Here is a 15,092-nt window from a genome sequence, read left to right as displayed (position 1 = left end):
AATGAATTCAGCCAGCCCATCCAAGATTAGAGAAAAGGGATACCGATGATGATTAATTATTAAATTCAGCACATATGTACTTGGCTTAGATTACAAACTTCACCTTTTGATGTAAGTTCAGAGGTTATCTCTTAGCAACAAACTAAGAGACATCGATCCTGCCCCTTCCCTCCAACACCCCATCAGATACCATATACTGACCAGGATGCATGAAAAAGCTTTTACTCTCTGTCAACAAAATAACACTCCTTTTTTTCCTTGAGTCACGAAAACATAAACAGACAGTAGCTATTAAGGGAGATAGGACCGTATTAGTGCAGAAATATTGTACAGTCAACCAAATGGTCATATTATGCCTGACAGGTGGAAGTTTGGCACAATAGAAATTTGCTGCTTATAAAAGGCTTACGACTAGGAAAAATACAAGATGGGACAAGATACAGGTTAAATAACCAAATCTCACAGCAAGATAGCACTTCTGACAACCCAGATTTTCCTATTTTTTAAATCACCTTCTAAAAAAATAAAATTAACCAAACCAGCTATACTTCACACTGTTTTGTTAGGAAATTTTTAAATTAGGGTTTAATTTTTATGAGATAAGATTTAAAAACTATACACAGGACATAGTGGATGTTTCTGTACAAAACAGACAGCTGGCTGAAAATAGGGCCAGATTCTGAATGCTTTGAAACAAACTGTACTGCATATGTATCAGTCCTCAGCAGTTGCAGAATATAAAAAGAAAATAAGTATAAAAAACCCCAAACACACCGGGAGGATCAGTCCAGCAGATCGCAAATATCTCTAGCAAAAAAACAGGGCCACATTTTCTCCTGTGTGAAGTTACATGAGGGGAGTTATAATCCCCCAATTCTCCAGCTACCCTGACTCTAATACAAGGCAGTGCAACCTTTGGGCTGTTCCAATATACATCTCACTGTAATCCTTCAGCGACAATAGAGAAGCAATCAGCTGAGCAGTCCGAACCAAAGGAACTCTTAGTTAAGGCAAATATGCATTTATTTTTCTAGTTATTTTTCTATACAAGAGCAGAAATCCATTTAATTTTGGCCAAAAAAGTCCACAGGCTTCAACAAATGACAAGTAAGAAAAGACGAGGGAAAAATCTACTCTAGAAAAGCAACATGTGATTTCACAAGCTACAATCCTCAATAACTGGAGTAGTTCAAAGTACTTTTAGCATTAAAAAAACACAGGCAATTAATTAAAAAAAATCAGTTCAACTCTTAGAAATGCTTACGTGAAAACAATACACAAATGTCATCGTAAACAATGTGATCAAACATTGTCCATCTTGTTCAGAACACGGATAACTGCAAGTTAATACAGAACACCATCCACTTCTTTCAGAACGCCTTAACAGATCCTAACACCTATAAGGGAAAGTGAAAAAGTCCCAAACACAAAGGCCTCTAGTGCTAATCTGTTCAAGGACATTTCTCTTATTAATAAAGAGTGTTTTCATTAGAACCTATCCAAATGATGAATAGGAACCCTCCCACAGATATTGTCCTTGAAGGAAACAGAACGGGCAAAAAAAATCTCCATGACTCTCTTTCAGTGCAGACTATTTAGAAGCTTTGGACTAGATGACCTCCTGAGGTCCCCCTTCCAACCTGAAGGGTTTCCTATGACCCATGAATCTTCCTGTGATAAAATAGTCTGGTAACTAGTTTTTCTATTTAAAATAGACACCAATCCAAAGGAATTAGTCTACATATTTTGTCTTTGACTTCTAGTTAAGTATCAGAGCTGCATTTGCCTGAATACCTTGCTTTGCACAGTGTAAAGGTTGTTGTCAACGCACAACAGCATTCAATTTCTCAAAATGTAGGAACAAGATACTCTGCCAAACACAGCGTAATTCTGCTACTCTTGGATTGTCATTTGCAAAAGAGAGGTCATCCAGGTAGCTCTTAGGTTTTTCCCCATGAAATGTCTTTTGTACATCATCGCACTGTTAGCTAATAGATTGAGAGGCTCAAACTCTACACAACACAACTAGAAGGGAAACCCAGACACCCTTCCTCATTAGATAGGAGTAACAGAATTCAAAATTAGGCAGCTAAGATCATCAGATCAGATCATCAGAACATTAACACAGTCCAAACATGGTCATAAATCTATCGAAGTTATACACAGAGTCATCAGGGGTTACAAATGCCACATTTTACTCATGTTTTGTATTGGCACTGCGTAAACTTGATCAACAGTACTACAATACTACTTTGCTGTATATAGATCAGCCATTCAAGAACAATTCTATGGAACGTCTCATTCTTTAATAAGCTCCTTACTTGCAAGTAAAAGGCTCAAATTACAGGAAAATATAACAGAAAATACTCTGATGGAGAACTTTTTTATACAGGTCATTTTCACAAAACTAAAAGCTGTTAACTGGAAGCAAGAAAATCTTTTTTGGACTTAACCAGAAATATACTTTCAACTATTTTTTCCCCTCACAATTAAGAACTCAGATCCTATAATGCACTTAACAGCAATAGCCACATTATATTTACGCCTTAAATGTGTTAAAGGGAATCTTGTAACAGATAATGAACTTAGATAATTTACACACAAAATTATTTAGCTGCTCCACCAAATACAGGGTGAAGTCACATCATTAAACAACAGTCTGCTACATAAGGAGAAAGTAACAGGTTACTGATATCTGTCACATAACAGAACAGGAAAAGTGAAGTCAAACACATGCTCTTAAGCTCTCAGATATATTACACAAAAAGTTTCAATATCATTAATGAGGTCAATGGCAATTTTCACTCTACATACTCAAAAATGTCACAATGGAACTACAGTTCTTCATTTGATAGGCTGCAAATTGTCGCTGACAAAATTTGGGGGTTTTTTTGTAGTCAAACGTATCATATTTGAAAATGTAAATAAGATGTACTATACTGTTTTTAAATATTAGTGATGCTTCCTATCAACTGTTGTTTACTTGGTTTCTTTTTTTTAAGCAGAATTGGCTGTGCCTGTGGTGTTATGCAACCCTCAACAAATCTACAGGCCTACCTTCCTGCTGAGATCTCAGGATAACAGTGCTGGAATTCAAGCATCTTTTTTGCTTAAGGCTTGCCTAACAAATGTATCAATTTTTTAAAGCAATTTATTATACCCCATTTTATCTCTGCTTTTTGTTTTTTCTTCCTTACTAAAACCTAGGTACTTCCAACTGTTAATTAGTAAATTGCACACTGTCGATGACTTACTCGCTACCTACAGTTAGTACAAGAGAGCAATAGATGAACAAAAACTGAAGATCTGGGGGTTTTTAATTGGTACTGAGCCAACAAAGCAGAATGCATGTCAACATATCAGAACAAACTGACAATGTTATAAGAGATTCCCATACAGGCATTGAAGACTGAGTAATAGGCTTACTATCACTATCTTTTTATACAGCAAATCACTGAAAGGACAAACGTTACTTTACTTAGTTAAAATTTGTTTTGGACTTGTAAGACAATAACAAAGATGTATAAAGTCTTATATTCTCAGCATGTCTCCTATTTTCAGAAGACTAATCATTCCTTTGCACAGCATATAGTCATGCACAGATCTTCACAGAAAAAAGCACAGCAAAGTCACCACTTAAAGAACTTAGCCGAAATCATCTGAATTGCCTAGCAGGTCTTCTCATTACCTCTAAGCCTACCTGTTTCATTTTCCCTGCCCTTTTACAATTCTTGAGAACGCAAGTTCTCAAGCACATAAGTGCTCAGGACAATTAATTAACATATGAACTACTGGCCTTTTAATCAAACAAAAAGTTGCAAAACTTTGGCTAGTTTTGTACAGACAGTACTTAATAACTACTTAAAAGTGCCTTCAGCAAAGTGCCAGTCCCTCCCCCTTTCCCCAATACCTTACTACTTTCCAACATTTTTTCACAGCAACATTTTTTCTTTTGTACTACTACAACATCCCATGTAAATCAGACTCCCACATATACGCTCGGTTCCAATCCTCCCATCTGGAATGGAACATTTTTCAAGCTCTGTTGCTGCATCTAACACAGGTAAAAATATACGCTCTAAAGGAATCTGGACCCATACACTCTTCTCTGTACTCCTATCAGACATAAATCAAATACAAATTTTGCTACCCTTCGATTCCAATAGTCTCAGCATTTCTGAAACTCCACAGCCACCTATGGCAAAAGCAGCCCAATTTATGACACCCCACTCTTCTTCCTGTGCACCGATTATTTTCTCAGCATCCTTCCCCAGCTGCTTAGCTCTTCCACATTCTTTTCTAACAGAAACTAATCATCATAGTCATATTAAGAAACAAACATATGGTTGGATCTAAATTAAACCATTCATTACACACAAGGCTGAGGTGTCTGGGTGTGCCTCAGAAGAAACGACGCAGTGTGGTACCTATCTTAGGCCACATTTCAAGTTAATGAGCTGTGAAACAATGAAGGCGTTAAACCTCAAACACTGAGGTTTATAGAAAGAAAAACATCAAATACTTGTCCTTCCAATCATTTCTTTTCTTAGTACCATATTTACACTTTTGTTCAAGCATCCTGACTTCTTATCACCCTTGCTTCTGCAATGCTAATCCTTCCTTTTCAAAACTAGTGCAAGGACAAATTTTAAGCAGTTATTTTCCCCTCAAACAATTTCCTTTAAAAGAAGAAAAACCTCTTATGGCCAAGTTTATTGCTCATCTTCTGTTAGACTAAGTCTTTACTTTTTATTAATGGCAAATAGATCTCTGGAAAGCTGGTCAATATACTTACAGAGAGAAAAGCAATCATGTTTGATACATAATTCCTAGCGCTGATGCACCCCCTCCTAACCTGAACTCTACAGAAAACAACATAATGCTGCTTTAAAAACAGCATCTACAAACCTTTAGCCATCTTCAAGGGAAAAAAAAAAATAACTATGTTACCCCAAACAGTCTTTACCCTAGAAAACCTGTGTGTGACTGTAACAAACCAGAAAAGTGCAGTCAGAGAAATTAATTTCCAGGTCAATAAACCTTAGTGTCACACCAGACTATTCAGCACTGTCAAGCTGGCACCGAGACCATCACTACAAGCCCTGTGCTTCAGATGCAGCCTGTGCTTCAAACACAGATTTTAAAAAAATACAGGGTAATTACAAGACCATAAACTAGTTTTAAAATCTTCAACCAATGCACATAATAAAAACAGGCTTAACTTTGCTTTGGGCCACAGGTTCAGCAGTAGTGGAAGAACAGAAGAAATATAAGGAAAAGAAAATCTCTTTTTGTAAAAAGTGATGTAACAAGTTAAATAAATCATTAATGAGAAAAAGGTCTACAAATCAGAATATAAAAATCTAAGTAAGGTAACCTGTGATGTAAGATAACGTCAATGAATGGAAAAAAATTTTGTTTAGAATTAATTTCTCTCACTGAGAACACACAAGAAAAATAATGTTGGAGGGGGTGGGGAGCTGGCCAACATTTCAATCAAAACGGCCAAACTCAAGGTATTCCCACTGCTACAGCATCACAGACGTTACAGTCATCGCTGCCTTATTTCCCTCGCACAACATAATACGACAAGCACACTACGTACTGCTTATTTGAAGGGAGAAACCTTGTAAGTGCAGCGTTTTCCAAATGGTTTTCTCCCTGAAAAGTATTTCACATATGATGCTGTTTCATTTCTAGTCAGAGTTGGAGTATTAACCCAGCCAGCTGCATCTCCTCCAAAGGCCTCAGGTACAGGGAAATGAGACAGACACACGTTACGTGGTGAAAACTTGAAAGATTTCGCAAGGCAAAGGAGGAAGAGCAGGCAGCAAATCCCAGAAGTGTCACTCCACGGAAAAAGGCACCGTCATTCCCCTGGGAAAACAAGTTCGGGGAGCCTTTTCCATGGAAGCTACAGGTAAGGAACCGCGCTCTCCTCAGCCTCAACTCGGCTTCAAGGCAAAGAAATAATAACAAAAAAAAAAACCCTCTTGAGAGTTGTCAAAAATAAAAACCGGTAATGAAGCAAGCAGCCCCAGGGGAAGGGGGCGCGTCCCCCCCCGCCCCGTCCCGCCCGCACCCCGCCACCCCCGGGACCCCGCGGCGGCAGGCCGTGCCGAGCCGCGCCGAGGGAGCCGAGGGGGCCGCCGGGCCGGGGGGGGGGAGGGGGCGGCGGGAGCGACCTACCAGCTGCTGGCGGACCCAGCGCAACATGCCCGGCGGCGCGGGTCGCGGCCCCCGCGGCGGGGCCCCCGGGCAGCGCAGTGCCGTGCCGTGCCGTGCCGTGCCGCGCCCTCCGCTGCCGCGCCGCCGCCTCACGCCAGCCGCCCGCCGCGGCTCCCCGCCATGGCGCAGGGGCCCGACGCCGAGTTAGGTGCGGCGGAGCCCCCTCGGCGCCCCGAGCCGCCGCGGCTGCCGGCGCCCCGCGGCCGCCATCACAGGGCCGCCCCGTCACCCCGCGGCTCGCGGCGCTGCGGCCCTGCCCCCCGGAAGTGACGTCCGGGGCGGCGGGAAGCGAAGCGGGGGGTGGGGCGGGGGGTGTGAGGGGATGGAGGGAGGAGAGGTGGGAGTCGGGGCGGGCATGGGTGCACTGAGAGGAGGGCGAAGGCATGGGAGCAAAGAGGGGGACGGAAAGTGAAGGGGGGGAGGGAAGGAAGGAGAGGCGGGGGGGGGGAGGCAGGAGGGCTGCGGCTGGTGTGAGGGGCGAGGGCCTGGGCCGGGAGAGGCGGGAAGCAGCAGGGGTGGGAGAGCAGTCGGAGGAGGGGGATCAGCAGCCCTCTCCCTTCAGCGCGGCTGCGACACTGGTGCTCCAGGCAGCCCCAGGTCTTTTCCACCCTGGGGCTTGACTCTGTAGGGAGAGGAGCTGGTCCTGGTTTCTTCACTGCCCCGAGGCTCCTCTTCTGGATTACAAGGGCCGTACAGGGGCCCAAGTGACTTGAATCCAAGCACTCTCTTGTAGGGATTTGTACAGAAATAGTCAATCTGGAATAACCCCCCCTCACCCGAGCCCCTCTCACAGTACATCCCTCACATTGGTGGGCTCAGCACCGCAGGATCTCTCAGACTGCAAGTCTCTTTCCTAGTTCAATGAGGTGTAAAAGCTACTTAGCAGCTGCAGTGCTTTATTTTTATCTTTGCTTTCTCATAATATTAAAAAATGCAAAACATGCACAGCATGTTGCGGCGGCGGAATAAAGACTTTTAAAAGGGTTTGTGCTCTTATGTAGTCTTTTCCTGATGATGACTGATTTAAACAAACTTAAAAAGCAAGTGCACGGTGTGTTGGTATGCCAAGGCAAGCTACGTGTGCTGGGAGAATCGTGCACCTTTGCTTTTCTTTTGTTGATTTTGGCAGGCTCTCCCACCCACCTCTTATTGTGCTAAACCACTGTTTGGTTAAAATTGGATGTTGAAATGTGTTGGTGACAGGTGATCTCTTTGAAACCTTCCATTTTGCTCTGAAAACAGTTACCACTTGTGAAAACAAAATAGTGTTCAGCTTCAAGTATTTATGTACACCAATACACGTCTGCAGCTTCTAGGCCTATGTGGCTAAGAATTAAAGGAGATTATTTTAAGCAGTAAAGACCTTGCTGCTTGTGACCAGATACTATTGTCACTGAAGTCAATGACAACTTTGACACAGACTTAAAGAGAAGTCTTTCTGAGTATGAAGATCTGAATACTATTCTTGCTGCTCCCATTCATTTCCATGTAATTATGATATATAGCAACAAATCACAATTGTATTCATCATAGAGCTAGTGTAGTCTTTAGTGTTCAATTGGAAATTTAGACATAATTCAGCATTTAAGGTAGATGACATTTTCTGAACAACTGAATCTTGTGGTGAATGCTGATGGTTTAAGCATAGGAATTTAATTAGACAAATACCCCTAAAGCAGTAAGAAAGAAGGCTATTTTTATCAGGCACTTATGAAAGCTAATGTTAGCAAACCTCTGTATTAAATGCTAGGCATTATTTTAAAACATTTAAATACATCAAAGCCGAGCCTCAAACAGCTTGCACTACCCTATTGATTTAATGTGAGGTCTAAAATAACAGAGTGATTTCATAGCTATGGCATGTTGCCTGGAGAGTGACTTTAAGCCAGAAGCTTAACTGATATGATCAGCACTCTTGTGCTCCTCCTTTCTGATAAGATGTAAAACAGGGTCCTGACCACTAGACACTAAAATTCACATGCCGTTTCTCTGGCGTGTAAGTATATCAGTCACTGTGTCCTTGCCAAATTCAAATATGAGTTGCACTTTCTACAGGTCTGTATTTCAGCTGCTTGCAATTTGTTACATAAATATACTTTGCACTTCCCATTTCCACATTTCTGTAGTGGTACTATTTCACCAGACAGAACTTGAAAGCAATTTACAAATGATCTGAACCTTGTAATTTATATTTTTTTGCTTTAAAAAGTACATATTTTAGTGGACAAAAGTATATTGATAGGATGCAGCTGTTTTGCTCTGTGCCACAGAAGGCTCTGAACACTTAAATTTTTTCAAGATATAGCAAAACTCCACCAGGATAATATCCTTGTGTGGCATTCTTTCTAGTGAAACTTTGCACCTTTTAACTTGTACAAAAGCCTGCATCAGACATTTAAGAAGTTTCATATCACTCTTGAGAGGTAAATAGTTCTCAGAAGAGAAAAACTGAAGCAGAATAAGGTTTATAGCAAAAGTATCAAAAAATATTCCAAGAATAAATGTAATCGTGTTTAGATACCCAAGTTAGATATTGATCAGCAGGAGCTAGTGATACTCTGGCACTTACTAAATAAAATCTCGGCTGTCTTAAGACTGGAGATTCCCAAACCAGAGATCTGACTTTAAAATATCTCCCTGAAATTTAACCTGCATTCACACAGCTGGCCTATACAGAGAAAAAAAGCAACTGCAGAAGAAGAAAGTCACCTTCTAATATGAACTTTAGGTTTAACCCATTGAGTAGACTTTCTTAATCAAACTCCAAGCTTTCCCGTTAAGCATCCTTGACGACAATGTTTTTAGATGTTTGTTTAGTAAGATGAGGACACAAATTTTGTCTGATATAAAAATGTGTACACTAATACAAAAGCACACACTTAAACATCAGGTCCTGCAAGCTTTTAATTATCTGTGCATGAATAATTCTTACATAATCAATGGTACTGCTTTGAGGTTTATAAAAGCAAACATTAGTAATCACAGAATCCTTCCCCGAGCACACAAGCGTCAAATCAGTTTTTGTTCATTGGGGTTGCTGACCTTACTCCCTGGGCTTGTTCTTGTGTGAGACATTCACGAATTTCCAGTTTTCCTGAATGGCATTTTAGGGCTGTTCTCCAGTGGAGCTGGTGAAGCACTGGGCATGCTGTACGGCCGTATCCAGTATATCAGGTCACACAGTGACGAGACAGAAGCGCAGTGCTGAGGCCTCAGAATGAACCACCTACAGCAATCCTGCTTTTGAAAACCTCGAAACGCTCCGTAGCTGCACCCTCTCCCCTGCCGTGTCACTGGGGCACCAGCGTTATCCCAGGTTGCTGCTGCAGCGCAGCCGAAGCGCGCGCCAGCAAACAGGGACCGCTGCACTCCGGAGCACTGCCACACACAGCACGTGCAGCAGGTCTTGCACTGCAGCTAGAGAGCTGGACACCTGTGTCCTGTACATCCAAACCAAAAAAAGTAAAGCCTAAAAGGAGTGGAGCAGGATGTAGGTTTGTGTTGTAAAGAACAAGTAGTAGCTCCCTCCAGTTCCCTGCTTCCCCAGTGGAATAATTCTCACTTATTATTTTGCTTTTAATTATTTTGTCATTTCTTTAAATGAGTGTTTTAATCTATACATTATTTACTTTGGTAAAGCACTAATTAAAAATGTACACTAACTGTAAAAATGCCCATTTCATTTCTAATCCACAGAGAAAAAGATCTGCCTGAGAGATACAGAGTTTTTCCAAGGCAGCTTTATTCCACAGGCATTCAATTACTGGCTGAAGCACCAATTACAAAGATAATGAAGCAGCTGATTTTCAGTCACAAGGCCCTTCATCTAAACACACATGCAGATTCTAGCCCAGAGCAACCAATCTTCAGGGAAAAAGTGAAAGGCCCTTAGAAAGTGAACAGAGTGCTTTAAAGAAAAACCTTGTGCATAATTTGTTATTCTTTTTTTGTGCCTTACCAGAAATAAGATCAGATTAAATTACAGGATGCACATTCTAAAGAGTGACATTTCCTAGACTGTTACTAGATTTAGATAATAGTGCATTATTGTAGTATTTCTTCTTGTTATCCATTCTCTCAATTACCATAAGCTGGATCCTGACTTAAAACCTTGCCTTTTTATTACTGTATTTTTCTTTTTACTGGAAAGCTTTGTTTACAGTGTAAAGCCTCAACTTCTACCCCACATGTTAAGCATGTGCTCTCCTCTGCTAAATTTGATATGACTAGCACTAAGGAAAATTGAAGAAATGAATGTATCGTGAGCAAACATAAGGAGACTGGGCAATTAACAGAACTATCCTGTCTGGGACAATTAGAGAAAACTTTTTTAACAGCAAAAACATGCTTCAGGCCTCCTAGTCTGCCAGTTGTGACCCTAAGGCCTCAGCTGTTCTTCAGAAACAAGGCTAAACAAGATGCTCTTCCCTGTTGGCCAGCATCTGCATGTACAGAGCTTGCTAGAGAACTAGGGTCTTATCTGTTGTGCCACAACAGATTCGTATGAGATACATGAAAACCAATTTCAATTCAAATTAGTGATACGGAGAGGAGGCTTTGTGCTCTAGTAACCCTGCCACCAGTGCCGTTTCATGGCAGGGCTCAGTGGAGCCCCGAGTCCCTGGTGAGGGGCTCCATGTGGTGTACAGAAGGTCAAACACATCAAATCCAGTGCGTGCACACAGAGGTCTGTGCACTGCAGCACTACAAGAAAAGACTGTCTACGCTTCTGTGCTGGTCTCTTGATCATGTGGATTATCCTGGCCTGCTCTCTTACTTCAAAACAGGGTAACATCCACACTTGGGACATTCTCTGGGTAGTGGGAGATGGAATTTCAAACACCCTCATGTAGAAGTTGAGCTTCTGTCTCCTCTGTCCTGGAGGAATGTGCAAACTACTGAATTTGATAGAGTTTTTTGAGTGTACCTTCTGTTTCAGACATTACCAGTCACATAAGTGGGAAAAAACCTTGTTTCTAAATCTCAGTGGGATTTAGATATGATGTACGCTTGTCGTAACTGTGTTTCTATACTACATTTTTTTGTTTCCAGGGCTGAGCTTCTCTAGTATCTGAGCTAGCTCATTTAAAGCTAGCTTAGATGTCCCTATCCTATACTAAAACTGCGATGTGGATATTCCTCAAGGTGTTCCATGTGATGTTGTTGGCTATGTCTTAGCTGGCTTGAATACTGAAAAGCTAACTTGAGTCTCTATGGATATTAACACTTCCAGCAGCAATGAGTTGTTGTTACACAGGCTCCTGTTCAAGGCAGTTCGCTTCTCAGCTCAGCCAAGGATAAAGGCAAAACAATTTGGGAGTGCCTTAATTCAGTGTTCTCCATCAACTCCCCAGCTTTTCAGCATGCACATCAACGGTAAGTGAGAGGATGTTCCCCAAAACAAGTGAGTTTGGCCCCTTCTCAAGTGTGAAAGAGGTTAAACTGGTGGACAGTGACCCTAACTCTGCACCTGCTTTATAAAGGTGCCTTGAAGAATTGCAATAACTCCCTTGCTCAGAAATGCCCATTGCAAAGCACGGGGCTCCGGCGTATCTGGGGTCAAGGGAACGCCTCGGCAGCCAAGGCAGAGAAACGAATGACAGCTAAGAGATGTAAGAAAATTTCAATGCCTCATCTAAAACTGATCCAGCCACCTTGGGCTGTAAAGGACAAAACAAAAAATCTTTGCCAGTGTTGGCTATGAGTACAGATTTCAGATATATCAACTGGTGCGAGAAGGTCTAACAGATCAAGACACGATCACTAGCTTGTGCTTACTCAACGTTAGAATCTGTTCATCAGCACAGCTATAAAAACAGTTTTTTTCTAACAGAGCTGCATTTTATACAGCAAAAGAGGTTTATCACCAGCCTTTGCCAAATAGAAATAAGTTGGCAAAAATACTTCCTTGCAGTACAATGTTTACAGTTAAGTTTTTGGCATTTTAGAAGTTGTAAATGAATCACATCACCAGCTGCAATTTCCTATGCTGTCAATTTGGAATAGCAACCACCATAAGCTGTTTTTGTTTTTCTTTTTTGGCTCATGATTCTGGGGTCAGCATAGTATAGCATGGTTAATATGACATACTGCTCTTGGGGAATGAGACTTTATGGGCCTTTAGGATGGAGCGACAAAATTAGAAAATGATTTTTAGCACAAGTTTTATTTCATGTAACAAGCCAGTTTTAAATAGACTATATGTATGGTCTAATGACAAGTCAGAGTGCTACTAATGTTAGAAGACCTCTGCATTTCACTTGTGGCTGAGCTACAAGAAAGTCCTGCAGGCACAGACTTTCACAAACCTGTCTATAATTTAAAAGTCAGACTTCAGAACCATTCACAGCTCTGAATAAAATCACAGGAATTGTTTAGCACTTCTTAAACTCAAGCTTTATAAATCTGAAACCAGATACTCAAAATTTGAAGTTACTTTTCAAAACCCATTTGTGGTATCCTAGTCCAGAAATAGAGTACAATAATATATCTACCATGGAGGGATGTTTGTGATCTCTGCAGAAAATAGCTATGAACACAACAGCTGATTTTACAGCAGCCACATGAAACAAAGAAGCATATGGCTGCTACTTCTGAAATTCCCACAATGCTTTATATCTTCAAAGTGCGGCAAAATATTGGCTGAATAACATAATTAAAGCATTTTACAGCTGATTCCTAATTAGTATTGGAGATGTAAAACATGATTCTGACACGTGATTTTTTTTTTTTTTTTGCTGTGCGTGATGAATACCGAGTACTCATTTTACTAAGTACTGTAATCAAATTTAGAACAAATGTTATATAAGTACATAAGCAATCCTAATCCTAATCCTTTTTCTGCCCTCTCACTTTCTCCATCTAGGCCTGCTGCAGCTGTAAATCTACAAATCTCACATATTTGGTGATTTCCCTGGATATTTTTATTTTCCTTTCCCATCCCCTGTCTTTTTCTGAAAACGTAAGTTTTTAGGTGGTAATGGCTCTAATGGACTGAGAAGTCCGTTTCTGCATTGTGCACATAGCTTACTGTCTCCTTCCTTACGGTACTGTGTGTTTGATTGCAGCACAGGTACTTTCTGATGCTACATCTATATTGGTGCTGAATTGTATAAGGTGTTAAGACCCACCCACTGAAGGACCTAGCAGAACAGACCTAGAGGTCCTCAAACATTTTTGACTCTGTGGTTAGTTGGATAGCAATTGTTTTCACTGTATTATTAATGTCAGTAGAATTTTGATGCCTACGACGCATAATTCAAAGTAGCCGGAAGATATCTAAGGTAGCTATAAATGAGCTAGCTGGTAATAAAAGCAGTTCTAGCTTTGGAGCACTGAATTCTCTGTGGGCAACCTGACCCTGTTTCTGATTTTACCTTAGGATTTGTGCCATTGGTCTAATGAGAGATGATTTCACTGGCTCATTGAAAATGGCCAGGAGGGATGGGGTCCTGTACAGGTTTAGATGCTAGACTCAAGAAAAATGAGGGAGAGAGAGCTAGTAATTATGTGCGTTTTTGATGTATTTCCAGGAAATGTTTTGGAATTTACCAGCTTCATAAAATTCTCCTAAAACTATATAAAATAATCCACACATGTCAATTAACTCATCTTACAGCAATTATTTTTGTTAATTTTTTATGGAAAAGTCTCTTTTATTGAACTGTATCTGCCTTTTACTTGGAGTATTTATAAGGGTGCAAAATAGCAAAAGATAAGTGTTAGAGTTGAGTGGTTCATAACATTAATTTATCCATTTCATTTCATTTCTTTGTATTTGTCTACAAATTACTTATAATTTTATGTAATTATTTCATTACATGAACCTAATTTCTAAAATACTTGTGAAATTGTCCCAATGAAATAAATAGAGGGTTTACATTGACTTGAGTGGGAACAGTGCAAGGCCACTGGAGATTTATCCCTACTCTATAAAGATTACTAAAATTATTCTTTGGAAGTACTGAAAGAATGAGCTATTTTACATTTGACATATTATTACTTCTACTTCTTGCTTGCTAAAACATATATCATTCTTAAGCAGAGAATAAACACATTTATAAATTGGTGTGAGTGGGAGTCCTGCAAGTATTCTCCAACATTTTTTTTTGCTATCATGCTCCCCTATGAATCTCTTTGCTAAAATATATCTGGAAGAAAAGCAGCACACGCACTGTAAACGTATTTTCAAATTAAAACATGTATTTATGGTAATTATTTCTGTGGAATCTACATGGCCCTACTAGGCACTCTTTTGCCTTGCATAACTCTCTCCTGGTGACATGATGCTATTATCTGTTCAGTGGCTAAAAGAACATGAGCAGTTAAAAACTTAGGCCTGACAATGGAAATAAGGACTCAAGAGTATGTCTACTTTTCCAGTTATATTGACTGATTTAATTACTGCTATTATACTGCTATACAAATCATGCTTCTTTCACAACTATGACTGTAACACCACAATAATAATGAAGGATCAGGGGACATTATTACTTGTATTAATTATATGAAGACTACAAATCTAATATGAGATTATAGTTAACAGTAAAGCTTTTTGAATAATGAATTTACCAACTGCTTGACACTTTACAAATTTCATGGCAGATCTTACACCCCCAAGCTAAAATGTAAGGCAACGGCTCAGCATATAGTACTCAAGTATATATTATTAGATGAGGAGCAACAGCAAACAAACAATAGTGTTTCCTGTTTTTAAGTAACTGTATTCCCTTTTGTTTTGCTCATTTTGTTGATTTTCTGATAGTTCCACAAAAATATATTCAGACACTTCAATATCATTGACATCAGTGGTGAGTTAAGCAGCTACTTCTTCTAGAAAATAGGACGGGGACAGGTCTTCCAGT

At 40.3% G+C, this 15,092-nt stretch overlaps 1 protein-coding gene across 6 annotated transcripts in view; it reads right to left on the bottom strand.

Moving 5' to 3' along the window:
* ATP11B (ATPase phospholipid transporting 11B (putative)) overlaps window positions 1–6,268 on the bottom strand; it is a 72,785-nt gene extending 66,517 nt beyond the window's left edge. For all 6 annotated transcript variants that reach the window (XM_067301656.1, XM_067301655.1, XM_067301653.1 and 3 more), the window contains exon 1: window positions 6,190–6,268. In XM_067301656.1, the coding sequence (XP_067157757.1) occupies window positions 6,190–6,216 (27 nt within the window). In that variant the 5' untranslated portion in view covers window positions 6,217–6,268. The remainder of the gene's footprint in view (window positions 1–6,189) is intronic.
* Window positions 6,269–15,092: the final 8,824 nt, after the last annotated feature.

The sequence above is a fragment of the Apteryx mantelli genome, chromosome 9 (assembly GCF_036417845.1).
Source record: "Apteryx mantelli isolate bAptMan1 chromosome 9, bAptMan1.hap1, whole genome shotgun sequence".
Taxonomy (NCBI): domain Eukaryota; kingdom Metazoa; phylum Chordata; class Aves; order Apterygiformes; family Apterygidae; genus Apteryx; species Apteryx mantelli.
This window is presented reverse-complemented; position numbering and strand designations above follow the sequence as displayed.